At 40.8% G+C, this 22,018-nt stretch overlaps 2 protein-coding genes across 5 annotated transcripts in view; both read right to left on the bottom strand.

Moving 5' to 3' along the window:
* Positions 1-2,721: 2,721 nt before the first annotated feature.
* On the bottom strand, positions 2,722-10,323 carry ABHD10 (abhydrolase domain containing 10, depalmitoylase). The gene is made up of 5 exons (XM_065675993.1): positions 10,179-10,323; positions 6,614-6,797; positions 5,692-5,803; positions 4,586-4,723; positions 2,722-3,550 (listed from the first exon to the last, which is right to left on the bottom strand). The coding sequence occupies exons 1-5, from the start codon at positions 10,282-10,284 to the stop codon at positions 3,209-3,211; spliced, it is 882 nt and encodes a 293-aa protein (XP_065532065.1). The 5' UTR covers positions 10,285-10,323; the 3' UTR covers positions 2,722-3,208.
* Positions 10,324-12,582: 2,259 nt separating this feature from the next.
* Positions 12,583-22,018, bottom strand: part of PHLDB2 (pleckstrin homology like domain family B member 2) — a 115,277-nt gene continuing 105,841 nt past the window's right edge. For all 4 annotated transcript variants that reach the window (XM_065676014.1, XM_065676012.1, XM_065676015.1 and 1 more), the window contains 6 exons: positions 21,736-21,943; positions 20,102-20,192; positions 19,517-19,663; positions 16,829-17,048; positions 15,304-15,389; positions 12,583-14,541 (listed from right to left, as the gene is read on the bottom strand). In XM_065676014.1, the coding sequence (XP_065532086.1) occupies positions 14,401-14,541; positions 15,304-15,389; positions 16,829-17,048; positions 19,517-19,663; positions 20,102-20,192; positions 21,736-21,943 (893 nt within the window). In that variant the 3' untranslated portion in view covers positions 12,583-14,400. The remainder of the gene's footprint in view (positions 14,542-15,303; positions 15,390-16,828; positions 17,049-19,516; positions 19,664-20,101; positions 20,193-21,735; positions 21,944-22,018) is intronic.

Raw genomic sequence — 22,018 nt, 5'->3', positions numbered from 1 at the left:
CAACTCCACAGGCGGCACAAGATGGAGTTGGTGAATTTGAAAGACACTGATTATTTTGTGTAAGGAAACACATATTTGTTAGATATTCACAAAACATACTTTGCATGCAACAGCAAATTAGAAGTCCTTAAGAAGAACAACCCAAGGATTTTAAACATTTTCACCATGCAGAGCTTCCCAAATCTGTAATACCCTAGTTTAACATAGCGTTTCTACAGAGAAACTAAATACTTATTTTGAAACATGACTAATATTCAAACTAATTCAGTATCCGGGCACTTACTGGCAAAGACTAAAGAGATGCCAAAGGCATTAACTCAGGGGACAAAACAGGGTTCTGTACCATTCAAGACTGCCAAAACTTCCTGACAGATCAAGAGCTAGTCATGGGTAAAATGTCAATTTTCCTGGTTATCATCTACCCTTCTTTTCAGGCATTTGGACATGCCAAATTGACAGTAATCCACATGCTGCTAATTTCCAGCACAAACACAATGAAAATGCTATGCTTGCAAAATGAAACAGCAATGGAACTATCATGGCAAAGTCAGAGGAAAAACTCTCTGCTTACGGTTACCTCAGAGCCACCTCTTCATACTTACGGAATACAGACTGCATTTAGAAAATGACAGGTGAACACAGAGAGCAGGGCACTAGCATCCACTGCATCTCAAAATACTATCTAGAATAGTGTATAAAGCAAGCATCATCTCCGCCTTTGCATTTATGCTGTATGTAGCAGATGTGGGATGTACCTGTCGCATGAAGGTTACCAGTAACAGTCATACTACATTAACTGATTTAGGAAGCAGAGAAGGAAAGCAGGAGGAAAGAACAAAAACCCCTAGAATTAAGTTTCACTAATGCTGTGGTTTGAGCAAACCGATGCTGCTGTTTTGTATCCTAGAGAGTTGTGTCAACCCTGTCATGCTGCCTTCTCCCACCTAAAGTTATTATAGCAGACTAACGGCGGAAAGGCTACAAGAACCCCCAAAACCTAATCCTGAGACTGCTCCCCTTCACATTTGTTTTCATCTCGCTCTAAGGCATTGGAAAAAAAGACCTTATTCATAAAATATCAATTATTTAATACAGGCTAAAGTGAAGCTTTGAATGACTACAATGCCATTCTTTCAAGAGAAACACGCTACAGTGTATGCAGACACATGAAGACTTTCCCCTGTCTGAAGTATTTTGGTTAAATTCAGTGTTTATAAGTATAAATCCCAATATAAAAAAAGAAATAGCTCAAAAGTTTCCAGTTACTGAAATACCTTTAATACCTGTGAACACAAAGGACTTCAAAACAACTCGTTACTTTGAGCCTTAAAGAAAATTAATTGCCCTGGAATTACTGCAGTTCACTTGTTTCCAGCTTTCTCTTCCAAAAGCAACCCAAGAGCTGTGACAAGAGTAGATTAAGAACATTGTCACAGGTAAGAGCAGAAAGCACTGAAGTAACTGGATTTTGATTCGCCTGTGTCCTTAAAACCCACAACATCTATTCTTCAACTTTTATCTGATACATAAAAAGACGGCGATTGTTTAACAATACACGAACACAGCTCAGCCTTCAGGAATGGAAGTGGCTGAGCAAGCTGCATAAATCAGTAAAAAACACATTCAAGAGGCTTTAAAGCTTAAGTAGTGGGTTGCATATTCATAGAAACAGAAAAAAAACTCTACTCCAGAAACAGAAATACCTGGAAATTAATATTTTATGGAATGCTGCAATGCCTCAAACAAGTTTCCTAAGCTAGGGAATCACTACACTTGAATTAGAAGGTTTACATCTAAACTAGAGCTGCCTATTTTACTCTCATACCAGAAATCAATTTTTCTTCATAGCTTCTTGAGTTTTGCTGTATTCAAGCTTAAATAAAACTGTTATTTCACAGGAACTCATCTGAAATGTAGGGTTTGGAGCATTTTTGCTTATTTTTTTGTGATTTGTTTTGAAATTAAACCCCACTACCTTAGCAAAGCTCTATACAACATACTTCTACCAAACATGACAATCTCTCTAGAAATACCTTACCCCCAAGAACTTTAGTTGCTTAAGGTAGCAACAGTGATGCCATTTACTACTTGAAATAATAAAGCCAGAAACAACTTGCACATTTGACTGATATTTCGTATTAAGGCCAGCCTTATTCCAGATTCTCACCTAAGCTCCTCTCTCAAGTGTATGAATGGCACCGTATTTTTTAACAAAACTGAGATTATAGTAAATGGATTTAATTGCAAATATGACTATTAAATTCTATGGACTAACGTTACAGGAATCATCCAACTATCGAGTTTCATTCACAAGTTTTCAGGCTTGCACTTGTGCACTTCAAATTTCTAACTCTGAAGATACTGTTACTAGTAATCTACAGCTCCCAAGTCACAGGGAAGAGGCAGTGTTACCCTATGATGCTGTACTTCCCACTTTATAAAGAAGTTACTTTAAGAGAGTCGCTACATTGATCCAGCTTCAGGGTACACCAAGATAATATATTGATCCCTTAAGAGTAGGCCCACAAATTAACTGCCTCAAGATGTCAGCCTGGACAAGCGGACAGAAGCCCTACTGATAAACCTACATAAGAGAGGTCTGATTGCAGTCTGAAGCCCTGCATTCTTTTAAGTTAACTTCTTCTTTACATAGCACTTGAAGCACACCATCAGGGTATGCCTTCCACTTTTCAATTTTAACAGGACTAAAGAACAACATAATAATTTATCTGAAATCTGTTTATTGCGCTTCATGGTATTCGCTATTTCTAGTAATAATAACACAAGTAAACACTTCAGTTACATTTTGCCTTGCACTGATGGTTTCAAACATAGGATACAAAAATGTTACAGCAAAAGGACAGTACTAAAAAGGTGTCAAACACAGGAAATTAAAGTTTTACTGTACAGGCCAATAGTGACAAAGACAAATCAACAGTTCAGTACAAAAGTGTAGGAAGTCTATGAAAAAAGGTTTAAACAGTGAAGGAGAGGTTCTGAACACAACAGCAGCACTCCTTCAGCTTTGGGACTGTCTGTGCAAATGCAGCATTAATACCTGTATTTACAAAACAGAGGTAAGAAAATAGCAGATAAAGCTCAGCTCCTACTGTGATAGTCACAGGCATCATCTTGTTAAGATCAGGGTTTTTGCTACTCATGGAAAAGAGTCAGGTGTAGAGGTCATGCACTTATGCTACTCTGCAGCTTAAGAGAACGTTGCCAGCTTGTCAATTAAATCATCAACAGTGTTCACAAGGAGTTTTATATCCTCCTTTTCACTCAGCCGGTGTTGGCCAGTTTTGCGGAGGATAACATCCACATCTTTGCTCAAAACACGATCAGCAACTTGCATAGAGATCTGCCAAGGGACATCACTGTCCTTCATGCCATGAATAAGTCGTATGGGACATGTTACAGGAATAGGGCTATTTAGCAAACAGTGATTTTCTGCTTCTTGGATAACATCATATCTCAAGGAGTAATATCCTTCCTCATTATACTTTGTTGGAAACCTCCATTCACCTTTTTCTTCTATTTCGCTTTGTGTCTATAAAAAAGAGAGCAAAGAATAGACAAGACAGATGTTACAAGCTCTTTGGAGCATCTCGGCTTATTTCTGTTCTAAATGCAGCAAAACTTCACCAGGCATAAAACTTCACTTTGTTCATTTTCATCAGCAGAGGAGTTACATTCCTGTTTGCCTTCCAGCATCTGAAAAGACAAACCCCCCTACCACGTCACAAAAGCTACTCCTGCAAATTAATCTAATTGGGATTCACCAAGGAAATGATGTTTCTCAGCCAGAATCTATCAGAAAGAAAAAGATGTAGAGCCACCATGAACAGTAAGTCTCTCGGGCTTTAATCAGTTCACTTCAAACAAGAAGAATCCTAGGAAATAAGGATTTTTCAATGATCGGTCTTTTCCAGTCACTGCCACAACAGCTATGTCTAAATGCCGCACTTCCAGAATCATACTGAAGGTCCTATGGAGTGCCTTTAGAAAAAAATCAGGAAAATACTTTAACTACTCTAAGGTAGAGTTATTTATTGCTGTATTTATTTGTCACATTGTAACACCAGACCTACTTTCCTTAAGACTGGAAATCATCACAAGGAAGCAACTCCAAGAGACTTCCTACCACCTAAATCTCCTAGTCTTTACAAACACACCAATTTGAAGAATTCCCTTTCTACACACACACACACACAACCTATGTCAGACTCATCCCACCCAATGTCATCTCTAGTACTTCAGCAGCTACTTCCCCATCCCTGAAAGCACAGGGACCCAATCTGAATGCAAATATAACATATTCAACACTGAAATCAAATGGACCCTAACTTTGCGTCCTACATGCCACAGAAATATAAACACGTTCCAGGTGGTGCTCACAGCAGGTTCATACTCAAAGCACAGTATTTTGCACACTTTCAGATTAATGTATATCTGCAGCTTTTCTCCACCACCAACACTGAAAATTTACAGAAAGACTTACAGGAAAAGTACAGTTTGAGCAACAGAATTTCTTAAATGCGTGATAGATTTTTAGGTTGCACAAAAGCCAACAATCAACATATACCTCAATGGGAAGCTTCTTAAAAGTTGTTACAAGATAGTCTGCTGCTGCAGCTACTCCAACCAGAGCAGCTACTTTATCTGGGCGTGCTATTGCGGCATGAAGCATCAGCCATCCACCCATGCTGGAGCCCACCAGAATCTGAAAGAGAGAGAAAATAAGATATTACTTTACAGGAAATGGCTAATAATTCTCTTCTTTTTCAAGTTCTTTTTAACTATTCAAACCTTAGCCATTATCCTGCTGTCCTTACCCAGGCAGAACCACTGTCACCTCCAGTGGGAATTTTGCATGAGTAAGCACCACAGGATCTGGTATTTTACCATTCTTTTTGTTTAGCATGGCTGGTTATTGCTGCCTGAGACTGAAACGCTGTAAACAAAATGAGAGTTTAAACAATTCAGTATGACACACATACTTTATGTTTCTTGCTTAAAATAAATGCACGTGGTAAAGGCTCAGCGTAGTGAAAGAGTTTAACAAATGCAATAATACAGATCAAAATACAAATTCGTAGTACAAAATCATTTTAAACACAACACTGGGTATGGTATTTTCAGGTTGCAGGACATTTTAAGTTTCTTACAGTCACTTCTAAAGTAACTGAAGAAGTCAAGTGCTGCTTCTGCTGATTTTTGTAAGTTATTTTATCATACAGTCTTTGGCAGCATCAACTAGTGCGAGGCATCCCTACACATGTCAGGAGGATTGGAACTAGATGATCTTAAGGTCCTTCCCAACCCTAACCATTCTATGATTCTATGATAGAGTATCTTAACTTGTGACATTCCTGCAAATCCTTTAATTAATGTATCAGAATGAGGCAGTGACACACTTTCCATTAGGAGGGATGACAGCCCTGCTCTGAGCAGGAAGCTCTAATAAACAACCTCCAGGAGGTCCTGCCAACTCACTTCCAAGATCTTGTGATCCACCTGCTTGCAAGAGAGGTCCTATGAATATGACCTCTCAAATGAGTCAGCTTGAAAGTGAGCAGGTGGCAGTTGCTAAATAGCAGCTACTGTTGACCAGAGCTATTATGATGTATTTTTGATTCATGTTCTACCTTGAGGACAAAAAGCATTCCATATTTAAAAATAAAATATAACCTGTGGTCCATCTGTAAGTTCATCCAGTATACACAGAACATCTTTTCTCCACTTCCCAAATGTACACTCTTCAAATTTACCATCTGAACTTCCACATCCTGTATAATCAAATCTGAAAAAGAAACCATCAAAATGAAAATCATCGTACTGTCTATAGCAATATAGAAGCTACCTAAATAGTATCATTTAACCAAATTCAACATGGACAAGATACCGCATTAAATACTGTCTTACTTAGTCCTGTGTATCACTAGCACCAGAAATCACATGAAAAGTGGTTTAAACACAACTAGCGATGCAGTGCTCTTATGATTTGATGTAACAATATCCAAAATTACAAGAGTATTTCCTAGCCAAAGAATTTCCTTTACAGACAAAAAACCCCCAACAAACCAAAAATCCAATACTGCAATTTTAAAGGTATTTTTTAAATACACAAACTCTCTTTGAAATGCTACACCCAAATATTAAGAACTACGAAACTCAGGATTCAACCAAGTCTATCAAAGCAGAGTATCACCAAGCATGTACGCAGTGTTGTAAAATTGCAGAAGACACTGGGTAACTTAAGATTGCAGTTAAGAAGCACTCTTAATAGTTGTAACTTATAGTTGTAACTTGAAGACCGAGAACTCCTATTCCTTTCTTCTTGATCTTTTGTGCCTATAGCCTTAATGTAACATATAGCACTGGCTAGACTACAAAAATCATTCAGTTTTCTGAATTACTTTCAGAATACATTGTCCTTGCCACAGACAGAAATCCCACATTTGAAAAGGAAGAAAGACACTTCTTAGCTTGTGTGTACAGCACAGCATGCACTCCAACCCAAATGCCAAAGTCTATATGGTTTTGTCAAAATGCCTTCCCCAACCCACGATACTAATCTTGTTTTCTCAAGAGCAATGTAATTTGAATGTACCTGACGAAGGCATGACCTAGAGAGCTGCAGAAATCTTCAAGGGCAGTTGCTTTCTGACCATTCATATTTGAATTAAAGCCTGGAAGGAAAATAACACCTGGATTCCTGCCTTTCAGTTTATGATAAGCAAGATTTGGTTGATCTGGTCGAGTGAGAAAGCTGATCGATGATTTCAGCCTGCAAACTAATAAAAAGAACTATTTAGTACAACCATCATGAGAACCTTGGCAGAAATGCTATATTTATAAAACCAGGATTCAGGAAACATGGGCACGTTATGTGAAAATAAGATGCTTTGGTTCAAATAAATTATCACTTTTATTTTTTGATGACTAACTAGTATTGATCAATCTGAAAGGGAAAGCTGATTGTGATTTATTCTCAAATCAATGCCAACCATATATGCAAGGAGCTTACTCAGCAGAGTGACTGACTGAAGCCAAATGCTAATATTTCCTATACAATATTTGTCTTCATGTTTTATACCATATTGAGTATGTTTTTCATCTTTCCCTCCCCCTCCCCCCCCGCTGAATTTCAAACAAATATAACTTTGGGACTGAGTATGTGCAATGTTAAGTCTACAATGACATGAGGAGGAAAATTTTTTGATAAAAATTAAAACTGAAGGACAACACCGAATCTGCATAAAATCCCAGATCCACAAAATTTATGAAGATGATGTACAACAGGGATGTTTGGAAGTGGAAACTGATAAAAAACCTTGTGACTTAACTTTTCCAACATGATTAACAAAAAGCACTGTTTCAAACCAAATGAAATAAATGACATCTAGCCTTTTTCATCATATCAGCAGGTATTTCTGCTTAAGTGAAACGTTATTGGCAGGAACAGTGAAAAAAAGGCTCATTTTAACACTATGCCATCTTAACATGAGTCTCAGATATGAAGCACAGAAGGTAAAAACCTAAATAATCCTACATTTTCTGTAAATACAAAGCAATACATTAAACACATCCCATAACAAGAGAGTTGACCTTTGTAGAGCTATGATTTCCTTATGCCGTTACAAATGTGGCACAGATATCCCGTTATATGGTTTGACGTATTCTCACTGTAGAGGTTACATTATTTCAGTACTCAGATTGTTGCATTTATACAGAATGAAACAGCACTTTGCAAATGAACGTGGTACACAGTTTACAAACGAAAGATCACTGAGCACAACTTCTGTCAAAGTAACCTGCAAGGTACTATGCAAGAGCTTTCCTACTAGCATCAACTTCTTTTGCTGTTGTATAGTTCAAGGTAATAAACTAGATACATTTGGAAATCAAACACTAAGTTGTGCCCTATTATTCACATTAATAACTGAAAAAATAAAAAAGCTGGTTTTAAACAAGGAAAAAAGATTCACACAGGAAATATGAACGAATTTATAACTATGCTGAATGTCAACAGATGCTAAAGTATTTAAGTTTAGCAGTTAATTGTACCTCTGCTGTGAAGGAGAAGTGACACATAGGGGTATTATGGAGACTTAATCCACTCTGATACCCTACTCAGGAAGATAATTTGTTAAACTGAAAGACTAGTTGAAACTCCAAAGACTTTGACACTCTTAATTCTTAGGTTAGAAGACAATTAGTTCTCCCACAGAGGGGTACAAAACCAATGTAAAACTGGGCTTCCTAGTGTTATAACTACTGGGTAACACTGCAAAATCAGGCTGTGACAGTGTCACCCCGCTTAACTGTTCCACAGGTTTGAGTTTGGTTTTCTCACTATCGGAGATATTACATTCAAGGGATTTTGGGGGTTTTGTCTGTCTGTTTTGAAACTTAGACATGTATGAGTAAACGTGGATGCGTAACAGACGCAGGATACAGCTAGTCTCAGCACTTTCCCATCGTCAAACACACATTATACCACTTATAGACTGAAACATTAAATCTCTGAAACAATGGACAGTTCTTTATCCTATTGATGCATCAAGTATTATGAAGGAGAATACACAACGTAACAATGTATTCACTCATACGCATCCACACTACGGCTTTTTGATTGTGTGTGCGTCTATCAGCAAGCTAGTCACTTCTTCACCTGCCAGTAACAGAGGAAACACACCAAGAATAAACTTGACAGAAAAGGAACTGGGAGTATTTTTCTCTCATTTAAGCCCTGATAAGCATCTCTGAAGACACAGTTTTCCACTCTGCAGCACTCTGGAGGTGTCTTCACACTGGTTTCACACTGGGCAGGGTTTCAACTGCAGCTACAAAACACAACTGCTGTCTAAGCTATTCCACAAACCAGTATTCCACATTTAACAAGTCACTGTAAGTGCAGCAGCAGCAATCCTAACCCGAATAATGCAAAACTCTAAAACAACCACCTGGGCCAATCCAAAAGCAAGGTTAGTTGAGTTATACTCTGACTTCCCTTTAGACAGACAAAAACATCAATAACTGAGGAGCTGGTCATTAATTTCTCCCACTGATTTCAGTGAAAGACCTTGCTAAGACTAAGGTAGTGCTTAGAGTTCATTAAAGCAAGTTACAGAGAGAAGTACCCATCTACAGTACATGTCCCCTGTCCCCCTCCCCCAGACCTAATGCTATGGAATTCTCTTCATATCAGAACCACTGTGCAATTTTTGGTTTATGACCATCAGAAATGTGACTGAGATCAGTGCTACATGCCAAAGCCAAAGAAATGCTCTTAAGAACCTTGGGAAGGCTGCTGTGACGAATAGCAGCAGCAGATAATCATCCTTCTGGAGACAATGGACACAACATTGTCCATGCTTCATTCCATGCCAACCACTACGCTACAGGAGTAAGGCGGCCACCTTCTGCCAGCAGGATCTGCTGCTTAGCCCAGTGTCAGAGCACCTAACAGCACACTCAACAGCCAGCTACTCTGATCACACCACCACCACCCCACCGTATTAATGTTATTATGCGGACGCAAAATGTGCGCTTTTAGTCAGACTTAAGTTTTACCCACTTCTACATCAAGCCACCTCAAACGAGGCTCATTACACAAGGAAAAAGCGGTTGTCTGTCAAATTTAAGGCAATGAATAAATGAATCAGATAAGCACTGAGCCTCGAACAACACAAAATGGCACCATATGGCTGGGCAGGGGGTCACCTCACTCGACACCAGCAAAGCTACTCAGGTGCCTCATAAAACCTCACACACGGTCACGTTTCACCTCCAAGGAACCGACCTGGCCCACATCCTCGTGTTTGCCGCTCAGAAAGCAGCGGTGGCAGAAGCCTACCGCGATCCCAACAGCGGTGTGAGCGCAGCTGCCCTGCAGACAGACACACACAGGGCTGGCAGCACCTGCTCTCCCCTGTGCAACGCTCCGACCCACGCCTCGCAGGCCCACCAGAAACCCCTTCCGCGGGGGGACCGGAGCCGCACAGCCCCAGCGCCTGGAACGCGCCCGGCCCGTTCCCGACCGGGACGCACCCACCGCGGACACGCAGCCTTTGACAACCCCTCTCTCCCCCCGGGCTCCCAGGCCGGCGGCGGAGGGAGAGGAGAAGCAGCGCCGGAGTACCAGCAGAAGTGCCCCGGGGCCCTTCCCTTACCCGGGAGCCCTATGGCCGCCCTCATCGGCGACAACACCAAGGCGGCCGAGGCACGATGCCGGCAGGCACCCCTCACCAGCCGCCTCAAAGTGCCAGCCGCCGCCATGATTACTGCAGCCGGCCGCCTCACAGCGCAAGCGCAGCCGGCAGGGGCGAGGGACATGCGCATGCGCTGAGCGGCGCTGCGTGAGGGGAGGGTGAGGGTAAGGAGTGCACATGGGTGTCGGGGGGTGGAGGGGGTGTTTGTCGCTGCCGTGAGCACCATTAAGTTTAAGGAGTAAAAAATAAACGTTTTGCAAATAAAAGCAGTTAATGAGCGTCTCCTTAGTGTGTATTCTGGAGAGGGGACCCTCATAAAGGCCGCCTTCTACCAGACAAGGCTGGTAAGGCCCGGCCTGGAGACCTGCACAGTTCAGTTGCCTGTACACGTGTGGGTATAAACTGCTATAAACTGCTATAAAGTATACATCTCCCTTTGCTCCGGAGGGGGCTCGCATCAGGGACTGCGGCAACAGGCAAGGGGCAATGAGTTCAAACCGAAACAGGTGAGATGCAGGTTGGGTATAGGGGAGTTTTTATGAAGGTGCTGAGGCGCTGGCACAGGGTGCCCAGAGAAGCCGTGGCTGCCCCATCCCTGGCAGTGCTCAAGGCCAGGTTGGACACAGGGGCTTGGAGCAAGCTGCTCCAGTGGAAGGGGTCCCTGCCCGTGTTATGGGTTGGAGCTGGGTGCACTTTAATGTGCCTTCCAACCCAAGCCATTCTGTGATTCTAAGATAATTTGACGCCCATAATTACATAGTACTCCAAACATCCAGAAAGGACATTTCAAACCCTCGTGTACCTGCCCTGGTCACATTTCCAGCAGCATCAGGGCTTGGCCATTCCTTGGTCTGCAGGGCCTCTGAACCAGCTCATGCCTCTCCACCTATCTCCTAACTTTCACGGGCATGGTACCAAAACAAGGTCTTTATGAACAGTACGTTTTACACGAACCATCTGGATCAGAATATGAGCAACATCTAACTTCAGAAAGAGCAGGAAGGCAGAAGTAATTATGACAAAAACTAGCAAAATGGAAGATAACTGTGTTCCTAAAGGAACTTGTTTCATTATACTACTAAAAATCATACACCCTGAGATAAGGGACCCTTATGGAACATGTGTTGTGAAATACACAGTCTTTAAACAGGCAACAGAAGAGCTAATAGTTGTAGATACAGGCACAGACTGTTACGTGAACAGCGAGCACTGATTCTCACTGTTTGAAATGTGTAAAAGTGGATAGCTGGCAGACTGAAGGCATGCTAGGGTTGTGGAGTTACCACCTACCACCCATCTCTGCACACATGAAATAATCAGGTTATCTTGACTCTCTTGGTTGGCTCTCTGCATCTTGAGGGAAGAACCCTGACATGGGGACAAGAAGGCCAGCCCCCGTCAGCAGCTTTAGGTCAAGGGGTGCAGCAGCTAAGGTTTTAAGACACAAGCCTGTGTGGTTTGCAATTGCCCGAGATACTTTAGGGTAAGTGGGTACTTGGCTCCCATTGGGGTAAGCTCGGAGGGCTTGCATAAAGCCATAAAAGATGGTGCGTAATGCCATGCTTTGCTTACACTGTCTTGATGGCCATTATTACAAAACCCACCATGCTTTGTGATATAGAATACAATCATAGAATAGTTAGGCTTGGGAAGGACCTCAAGATCATCCAGTTCCAACCCCCCTGCCATGGGCAGGGACACCTCACACTAAACCATCCCACCCAAGGTTCTGTCCAACCTGGCCGTGAACACTGCCAGGGATGGAGCACTCACAACCTCCCTGGGCAACCCATTCCAGTGCCTCACCACCCTAACAGTAAAGAACTTCCTCCTTATATCCAACCTAAACTTCCCCTTTTTAAGTTTTAACCTATTACCCCTTGTCCTATCACAATAGCCCCTAATGAAGAGTCTTTCTCCAGCATCCTTGTAGGCCCCAAAGCTGACGATAGCAAACTTAGTGGGGAAAAGAAAATTCCATGAAATTGCATGGGCTTCTACAGTGAGCAATTCCTGCAATTCAAGTCATGTCTGTCTCAAATATTGGGAAGACTGGGAAAAACCTTGAACTTCACCGATTTCTGTTTTGCTGTTTGAACAAAACATACGTCTATATCCAAGGCTGGTGATCCATTTTTTATGACCCTCTTTGGAACATTTCAAGGTATTATGTATGCAGTAAACAGACTACGCTCCTCATTTCACTGCCACTTGAAGGACTACTTTCCAGAGCTCTTTTGTGGAGAAACACATGGAATGGTTAAACACTACTAAGAAGTACATGATTACTGCACAACTGTATGCAACTTCAGAACAGGCAGAATTGCCTCAAGACGAAGAATCAAGTGAATATCTAAACCAAGTGTATTTTTAAAAATGTTTATTGAAATGCCTTCATTGCATCATGCAGGATACAAAAATCATTATTAGAAAACCTTTATAACCATACTTAGGAGTAAAATCAAGATACATCAGGAAAAATAATAATTATATAAACCAAAGCAATTTCTGGTAGTGTTTTAAATCATTAGATTACAAGGCGTGATCTGCACAGATGATAACAATTATCTTGTAGTAACAGTCCCTTCATGATTCAAGGCAAAACTGATGCTCGTCATGCTACAGCAACCATTATCACCTGTGTATACCACAAAGAAATTCAACCCGTTCATTACAGATACAAGGTTTAAGAAGTATAACAAAATATTCTGCCAGCGTACTTCTATTCTGCTTTCAGTCTTTTATTTGTTCCATCAAAAGCCGTTAGGTTTTCATCAAGGAAAAAAGAAAAGGCTAATGTGCTTTCTTCTGTTACACAAACCACATAGCACGTTAAGTTTTGATTACTGAAACAGAACCTTTAAAGTCTTATTATAAGAGACTTGCTTGAAGTTTAGTTCAAATAATTTATGTTGTTGCACTATTATTCGAGGACTTGGAAGGGGTTTTAAAATGGGAGACCACAGCACCCTTGGTATTCTCATTGCGTTATGCATCTCAATCTCCACCACTTAAAATTTTCAGGGTTTTTAACTCATACACTGCTTAACGTCAACTCTTAAAACTTGCCTCTATTTATTCTATTTGACAGCATTATTCTGTGCAGATATGCATTAAAAAAACAAAAATAAAACCCAAACACTGTCTGGGGCTGAAAATTTGGCTCCAAAGAATTTAGGTAGAGATTTTGATGCTGGCTTCAAGGGAAACAGTATTTGAGAGGTTTCAGTAGAGCTTTCACCTAAGACAGAGTAAGTTTAGAACCACACTGTGACCTTATCAGATAAAAGAAAATTGCTGTAGGGGCTAGAATCACCTCATTCTATTCTATTTCAAGGAAAATTAAAGGAACCCAAACAGCTCCTTATGAGGAAGTTAATACATGTGTTTCCATTTCATATCCATGTGGAAAAATGCATCTTTATAAAGCTATCCTTCTCTTTTTTCTTGTTGAGCTCCATAGATGCACACTTTAAACATACAGTTGGTATTACTGAGTGTTTGAACACCCAGAATATCATCACAATTTAATGACACTAAAAGTCATGAAGAGTTTTGGCACTGTCCCCTTACAGAAAGTTAGGTACAACTAACATTATGAAAACATTATGATAAGGGAATCAAGTAACTCTTTGGCTCTGTTGTAATATTTAACTACTAAGGCAAGAACTGTGTGTACCTTAGGGGTTGCTTTTTTATCTTTTTATAAAATACTTCACTAAAAGTTTTTAAGCCACCTAATTGTCTATAAATGTCAAATGGTGCATATTAAAATATATGCTTGTTGCAACTTTTTGTTCCATTTCTAGAATTGTTGCATCCTGATGAGAGCATTTGTAAATGGTTTAGTATGAATTTATGAAGATGTTCTCCGTGTAAAAGAACGTGTAGGAAATTATCATTCATTCAAGATGCCGTAATTAAAATTGCCTCATTATCCATTGTGGAGCACTACGAGTCTCTCAACAGTTTAGCTGTTTCACTCCTATAAAGATAACTAAAAGAAGTAAACCTCCCCCCCCCCCCCCCCCTTTTCAATGCATTTGTAAACCCCTCCCATTCTGAGGTTTCAGGTGCATATCATAAGGAGGATGTTTCAGAGTATTCACTGGCTTTTCAGATTTCACTACATATGGCTAACTTCATGTTACGTTATTGCAGTATGCCCTATTGCCCCCTTTTATTATAACATGAAGTGGGTGTAGCCTTCTGCGCCTGTAACAATAACATCCATCCATATCCTCATGGCTTCTGGCGAAGGAGCGACCATATAGTATATCCGGTCGTGTGTCTTAACACTGAAAGTGAGCAACGGGTTGGGACTCTAAAACAGAAAGAAGCATATGAAAAGAAAGAAATTAAATCCATTTAATGGTACCAGAAATGTAATCACTTGCAAGAAAATCTACGATAGCTTCAAGAAGAAAGAAGAAATGCAAAATGCTGCACCACTGCATCCTGCCTTGCAGCACTGGAAGCAGAGACATGTTTTAAGTGTCTGTATCCATCATAAACAGTTTTTACGATGTATTTCCACTAGGCTATTACAGAATAGTTCAGGAGGCTCCAAACTGTAGTTTCATGCCCAAATAACCACCCCACTCTGTACAATGGTCAAAACCACCTTGGGTTTCACAAAGCCAAATGCCAAGGATATATTCATCTTGTTCATAGCTCATTTAAATTACAGGTGAGAGGCAGGGGGTGCCATGAGCTGCCAGTTAACCACCAGTACCAGTTAACTCCCTCCCTGTCACAGACACATTCAGACATCCCTTGATTTGCCAACGCCACTGATTTCAGTGGTCTCACCACTGGGCTAAGGAATTCCTTTCAGCAAATCCCCTTTGGCAGATAGACACTCGTATCTCTGCTTTCATTAGTATATATATAAAGAAATCACAACCCTACCAATAAAAAACCAACAACAGCGTTAATCAGTGATGTACCTTCGTCTTCCTTTCCCTCCACTCTTGGTTTGGGGTTTTTATTTGTGTTATTTATCTTTTTTCCTACTAATGTCAGCTCCCCCTCTGACTTCACAGGAGCTACCATTCTTTGGGTTCTGCTATATGATACTCTTTACCTTGTATGCATTCTTTAGATGATCATAATAGACTTCTTCAATAGCTTGAAAATATATTACGCCTTTTAATTTAGTTTCATGTTTGTCTGAAAAAGGAAAAGAGAGAATGACTTGAGAACTGAACAGTACTTTGAGAAGCAAAATCCTAACAGAATCATAGAATAGTCAGGGATGGAGCGGACCTTAAGATCATCCAGTTCCAACCCCCCTGCCATGGGCAGGGACACCTCACACTAAACCATCCCACCCAAGGTTCTGTCCAACCCGGCTTTGAACACTGCCAGGGATGGAGCAGTCACAGCTTCCCTGTGCAACCCATTCCAGTGCCTCACCACCCTTACAGTAAAGAACTTCCTCCTTAGATCCAATCTAAACTTCCCCTGTTTAAGTTTTAACCCATTACCCCTTCTGCTGTCACTACAGTCCCTAATGAAGAGTCCCTCCCCAGCATCCCTATAGGCCCCCTTCAGATACTGGAAGGCTGCTATGAGGTCCCCACGCAGCCTTCTCTTCTCCAGGCTGAACAGCCCCAACTTCCTCAGCCTGTCTTCATACGGGAGGTGCTCCTGTCCCCTGATCATCCTCGTGGCCTCCTCTGGACTTGTTCCAGCAGTTCCATGTCCTTCTTATGCTGAGGATACCAGAACTGTACACAGTACTCCCAAGCGAGGTCTCAAACACTATATATGTAAAATCTAGACAGATCTGCACTCGCACAAGCAGCTGCATTTTTGTGCAGCTGGTACAAAAGTCCCATGAAACTATGTTTGTTGGCTGGAGTCCATGAGACGTTTTCTTTGGTAACTGAAATTGCATTATGACAAGTATACTGCACTCAAACCTGAAACTGTTAACCATTAACATAACCACTACAAATACATTAATAAAAACCAGTACGAGATGGGAACACCACTGGATCTTTCAGGACTTGCTAACCAATAAACCAGATGTTAAGAACAAATTTGTCACATTCTTCATATTATTACTGCAAACTGGTAAAGAAATACCCAGTGAGTATGTAATGAATGAACGTAATGAATTCAAACGTGTTTTAAAAGAGATGGACTGAGCAATGGATACCCCTACCATCAATTTTAGTTGGAAATTCATTAGACCCTCAAAATATGGCAAATTCAAGAAGTCTGCTCCTGCGTATTTAATTTCCTGAAAGACTTTTCAGCACATTGAGCCATTTAATTTTCATGGCAAGTATAATAAATTATGTTCTGTATGAAGGGTACAAGAAATCATTCTGTCATTGGCGAAAGTATATAATATTTAAGAATAAATCATGTGGAGCCATTATTCTGTCTACTGGAGACCTGATGATCTGCTTTTAACTCTTGCCTACCCACATCTCTCCCTTTGTTATGCTTGTTTCTTCCTTACCTGGCGTTACGACTGAACACTATAGGGAAGGGATTGCACAAGTTCTAAGCATACATGTGAAACACCTGATGAAATGGAAAAGGAAGTCTTATCAGCTGAGGGGCAGATGGACCCCAGCAGCGACCCTGCAACCTACCTGCATAATAAGTAAAAGTTCTCTTGTTTCTGTCAAAAACGAACCATCGTTTTTTCCATGTTTTGATTTTCCCTCCCATCTTAATCAGAAAGCCTCGGCATGTCTTCTCTGTGAGGGAGACGTGGTAACAGGTCTCTATGTTGTGACCAGCTGTTTCGATGTGACTTCGTAGGTCAAAGTCTTCTTTCCTAACGGGCAAATAGCGAGTCAAGGGACGGGCCTACAGTAAAGAGAAGAAAATGCTATTACTTTTAACAGAAGTCTTTACTCTTTCTGCTGCACAGACGTAACCACAAGCTGCCCACAGATTCTAAGAATGAATGTAAGAAAAATAAAGAGCTTTTGCTGCAGCCTTGAGTTTGTTCAAAAGACAAATCCTTAAAACTTGTAACTTTCCAAAGTGTTGAATAGCTTCATAGAAGCATTAGAGCATAAGAGAGTCTTGAAATCATCACTTGATCAGCTGGTAAAACAGGGCCCACAGCACAGAAAGTTTGCTTTAGAATTAAAACATTAATTAACATGTAAAGGTGTGTTGCTGCAGTAGATGAAGTGCAAGAACTTCATCTGCATGATGTTAAGCAAACCCTTTATTTCTGTGGGCTAGATGCTCCCTACATGTATCTCATTAATATTTTACTGCTAGATGTATTTTCATGCAAAGCATAATGCAAACATAAGACAAATGAGAACATGCTATTAGAAGAAAAATTAATAACGAGTGAATTGCAATTGCTAGTTAGTTTTCACAGAGATTTCTGTGAACGAAGTGGAACTGTTTTCTTCCGAATGAACTAAATGGGTATCTAGTTCACAGTCAGCAATTCAGGACACAGAGCTGAAGTGCACCCCTCTGCAACAGACAGCGAAGCAGCACAGGAAGCAGTGCCTCATTCTTGACTGCAGTTCAAGGCTCTGCATCAAGCCTGGATAGTGTCAGCTGGGAGAGCCAGCAGGAGGAGGTAGTGATTTGGGAACTGGGCCAGCTGAGGGAATATGCTCCTTTTCCGTCTATGCAGACCTCCCCTTCATTTTAAATATGGAAGACAAGTCTCCCAAGGCTCCTGCTGCAGTTAAGGCAGACAGAGGCTATATCACAGGGTGGTTCAGAATAGAAGCTGAATTTAGGTGCTTTGAATGACCCATGTAAGGAGCATCTCCCTCTCTCTCTTCCCCCTGACTCCAGAGAAAGTCAGTGACCTGGAGAATCTAATCTGCCCCTGCTCCATGCCTAAAGTTAGCCTCTTAAATCCCACTGTGAGTCACAAATCAAAGGGACTTTCCCTCACTGCATTCTCAAGAACCTCTTGGCGCAATGGGAGCTGTGCTGCTTGCAAGAACACTTAGCACCCTTCTAAAATCCGCAGCCCTGTACGATAAACGCTGGCACCAGCTTTGGCAAGTACAAAGCTGGAGCTCCTTCCCCTAGTTTACATTTCTAAGTGTCGGGAAGTGCTGGAAAAGGTAAAAAAAAAGGGGGTCTCACTGTACAAAGGAAAGAAAAAAGTTAATGAAATATCCCAGTCATTTCTGACAGATGAATTTTGTCTTCCTGCCAATTCAGTCTTCAGCCTCTCTGCCAAGACCGCCAATTAGCAGTAAGTCATAGGGCATTCTATTCCAACACATGCACGCTCCAATTTGGGATAAAGATACAAGCATTGCATCGCTGGTTACGCCATGCTTGAGTTGTCATTAAAATTTCTGAGAAAAAAGCAAAGTACACGTGAACATTTTATATTTGGTAATTATGTGTCATATAAAAACAAAGGAATGGATATATTTAGCCAGAAACAACTTAAAGTTCCTTTGGGGTTGTCCTATTGTTCTGATTTAGTGTTATCTATTTATTATTATCCAGGAAAGCAAGTTATGTGGGCATTTTCCCTAAAAAATATAATAATAACTCATGAAACAAAAGGTAGTAAATGTAGAACAGATAAAAACAAAGATATTCAAATATGATATGGAATCTTCCACATGCAGATACATATATTAAGATGGAGACATTGTCTTGCTATACTATACCAATGATAAAATGACTACCAAGTCTATTTGCTATAACACGTAGATCTTAGTTGTGGCGGAATAAACAAATAGGTGAGACCTGTAAGCCTAAATAATGCTCAAGATACCTTTAAATCCTAACCAGAAGCAAGGAGATGTAGGACACTGTTCTAAATAAATAGTGTTTCTCATGTGGTGTAGTCCAAGTAACAGAAGAAAACCTACGTCCTTTCTACAGTAGATGTGGAACTGGAAAAGCTTCTTTATCTGTATTTTTTTCAGTCAAATATTTGGAAGCGACAACTCAAGTTATTTTATTAAAAGAAAACAACCACCAATCGCCTATAAAACTTAACACAAACTTCTCTTGTTGAAGCTAAAAAAATTCTCCTCTGCCCATACGCAGTAACAAACCTTATAGGGACTACAACTTATACTTCAGACTTAAGATGCTAAATAGATACCTATTATATTTTTTAACTTTAAATGAATACTCAGACATCTATCTAAGCCTCCAAGAGCCCAAACATACTTTAAGCGGCACAGTTACACATCAGACATACTAAATCCATTTATTCAACTGAAAGCAGTTCCGTTTACCATTGGCAGAAATACACTTAGCCCCTTCTGTGTATCAAGGGGAACTCTTGAACTTCAGCATTTCATGTCAATGTATCTCACCTGTGCTCTTTGTTTCTCACGTATTTTGACTTCCTTTTCAATTAATTTTTGCCTCTGGCTAGTTTCTTCTTCCAGTCTTTTCTCCAGTTGCTCTCTGCGGCGCTTCTCTTCCTCCAGAGCTCGTTTTTTAGCTTCCATCTCCCGTTCCTAAATACCACAGCACATAGAGAACTTCAATTATATGTGAAACTATAGTTGGTAATGAATTTTCTAACCTAGGACTAAATACCTTTTTGCCTCTTTAAGCAGTCAGAAATATACATCCAGCCAAGTGGATTGGAATCAGAATTGCAAATATTACCACTCCAGAAACGAAGGTTCTTCTTAAGCAGCTCTCCTACAGCTGTGGCAGCAGTGCTGACCTAGCTGCTGATGGGATTTTGCTATCAACTCACCCATTAGGATAGCAGCTATTGCATACGGGCTCAAAGATGTACTATGAGGGTGAAACCAGACCAAACTAAGTGGGGAGAGAGGTAATTTTTTAAGTGTCTATTAGTGTAAACTGTTTAGGGTCCAGTGTTGCATTTAGGAGGATATTATCTAACAGGCCCACTCTTAGTTTTACTCACAAATTATGCTTACCCTGCTCTCAAGCAGCCTAGTCTTCTCAGCATGCGCTTGTTTCAGAAGTCGCTCCATCTCTTCTATTCTCGCAACATTTGAAGTGCTGGCGCTGCACAAAACCCCCCAGAATCTGAGTTATTTAAAAGAATACTTGGTATTTAAAGACATGATCCAACACAAAACGGTATAAGAATGGAGTTGATCCTGTTTTCATTCAGTTGAGTGCAGTAGGCACTTTAAAGTCTGATATGGCTAGAAAAGGTTCTTGAACACCATCGAGACTAATCTGAATTCATGTTGCTTAAGGGAATTTTTGTCAAGGAAAACTAACTGCTTATCTTCTGTGTTTTATCAACAAAATCAGCACAGACTGTTTTCTTCCCTCACCAAAGTTTGTCTTGTGAGAAACTGAAAGATCTCTTGTAATGGGTCCTTTTCTGTTTTTTTGATTACTTTAGGGTTTAGTTTTCTTTCCAGCCATCATTGGCTGGAAGCTGTAGAAGAGCAGAGGGAGGCAGAACAGCAAACCGCACCAGTGAAATTGAACAGCTGTCAGGGCTCCGCTCTCCTGGGCTGGAGATTCCACTTACAGGATGGCCCCGAGGTGTCTCAGACACAGGCTATATTCCCCCAGAATGGTCAAAGAGGCAAGTCGAAGAGAGACAGATTTAAATCACTGCCATGTTAAATCACTGCACAGAGTTAATTCCCAGACTGTCTCCAGCTATCAGAAACTTGCCCACTGTGTCTCTAAAGCAAAAATCCTCAAACGCTGAGTCCTAATGCAGTCCACATTGCAGTGACAAAGACTACAAGAGGAAACAGATGCTGAATGAAACACAACATGCTGGCCAGAAAAGCTGTCCTTGTGTTACACAGGGGATTCTTAATGCCGTGACAATGTTGTACTTGATTATCAGCCTCCACTTACGCTTCTGAAATGGCTGGGGCAGAACGGTAAGCAGAAATGAAAGTACTAGCATTAAAACCAGACTGTCAGAAGAAAACTGTTTGCAGACAATTCTGAGACTCAGCTGGACTTCTTTTTTAACACGGATCATTGATGTTTCTCTTATCTGAGGCACAGCGTCGGAGCTGTCGGCCTCTGAGGATGAGAAAAGCAGCTGAGGGCCATAAGCCTTTCATTGTTGTATCTTCATTACTACTGATCCAGAAGAAAGAAAGGGCAAAAAAGACCATTGGAGGAGCCCTGTGTGTTTCAGCATACGGCTCCAGTAAGTTAACATGTGGGACTTGAAGAACAAGTGCTCTTCATCGCTGGCAGATATCTGAGAAATTGCCTATCACAGGGAATTCCTTTCCTGTAGTGACCAGGGAAGTAAGCTCAGGTATCACCCACTTGAAAAGAGCATTGACAGCTTCATCATTTCAGTTCAGGACTGACACTGATTTCTCTGTGGCCTTCAACATTATGTGATATTTTCGTTTTCCATCTTTAAATAACCACGTGAGATGACAGTTAAACTTGATTATGAAGGGCTACCCAAATACTAAATATGGTGCTTGCCTAATGATTGTATATTTTCTTAACCAGCCAGCAGCATTCACATTATCATAGCATCAGCTTGTACATGTTCTCTTTTTACCATTGTAACCCTATGGCCATTGGATCAGAAAGAAAGATGATTTACCTGGAAATGTTATCTGGTGAGCATGCCGATATGCTTGTCTCCATGCTGTCAGAACTGTCTAAACTGAGTGTATCAAAGGTGTGGTCCTTGTAACTGCGATCTGGGTAATGGAAACTGTTCAAGTACACGTTTGATTCGGATGCTGTCCTGCTGTAGAATTCAGGAGACTTCTGCCTTTGGTTTTCACAGATGCGATGATGGTTGTACCCTGCACAATGCAGAAGAAGTACTTTGTGTGAATATTTTACACAGAAATGTTGCGACACAAACGTAATACGTTAGC

Source organism: Lathamus discolor, chromosome 4 (genome assembly GCF_037157495.1).
Source record: "Lathamus discolor isolate bLatDis1 chromosome 4, bLatDis1.hap1, whole genome shotgun sequence".
Taxonomy (NCBI): Eukaryota; Metazoa; Chordata; class Aves; order Psittaciformes; family Psittacidae; genus Lathamus; species Lathamus discolor.
Note: the sequence above shows the minus strand (reverse complement) of the source record. Positions and strands in the feature narration are given on the sequence as shown.

Coding starts and splice junctions, on each gene's coding strand:
- ABHD10 (XM_065675993.1), bottom strand. CDS start 10,284: ATGGCGGCGGCTGGCACTTTGAGGCGGCTGGTGAGGGGTGCCTGCCGG. Junction 6,798..10,178: donor GGCGGCCATAGGGCTCCCGG/GTAAGGGAAGGG, acceptor TCTTTTTATTAG/TTTGCAGGCTGAAATCATCG. Junction 4,724..5,691: donor AACTTACAGATGGACCACAG/GTTATATTTTAT, acceptor TCTCTCTTTCAG/ATTCTGGTGGGCTCCAGCAT.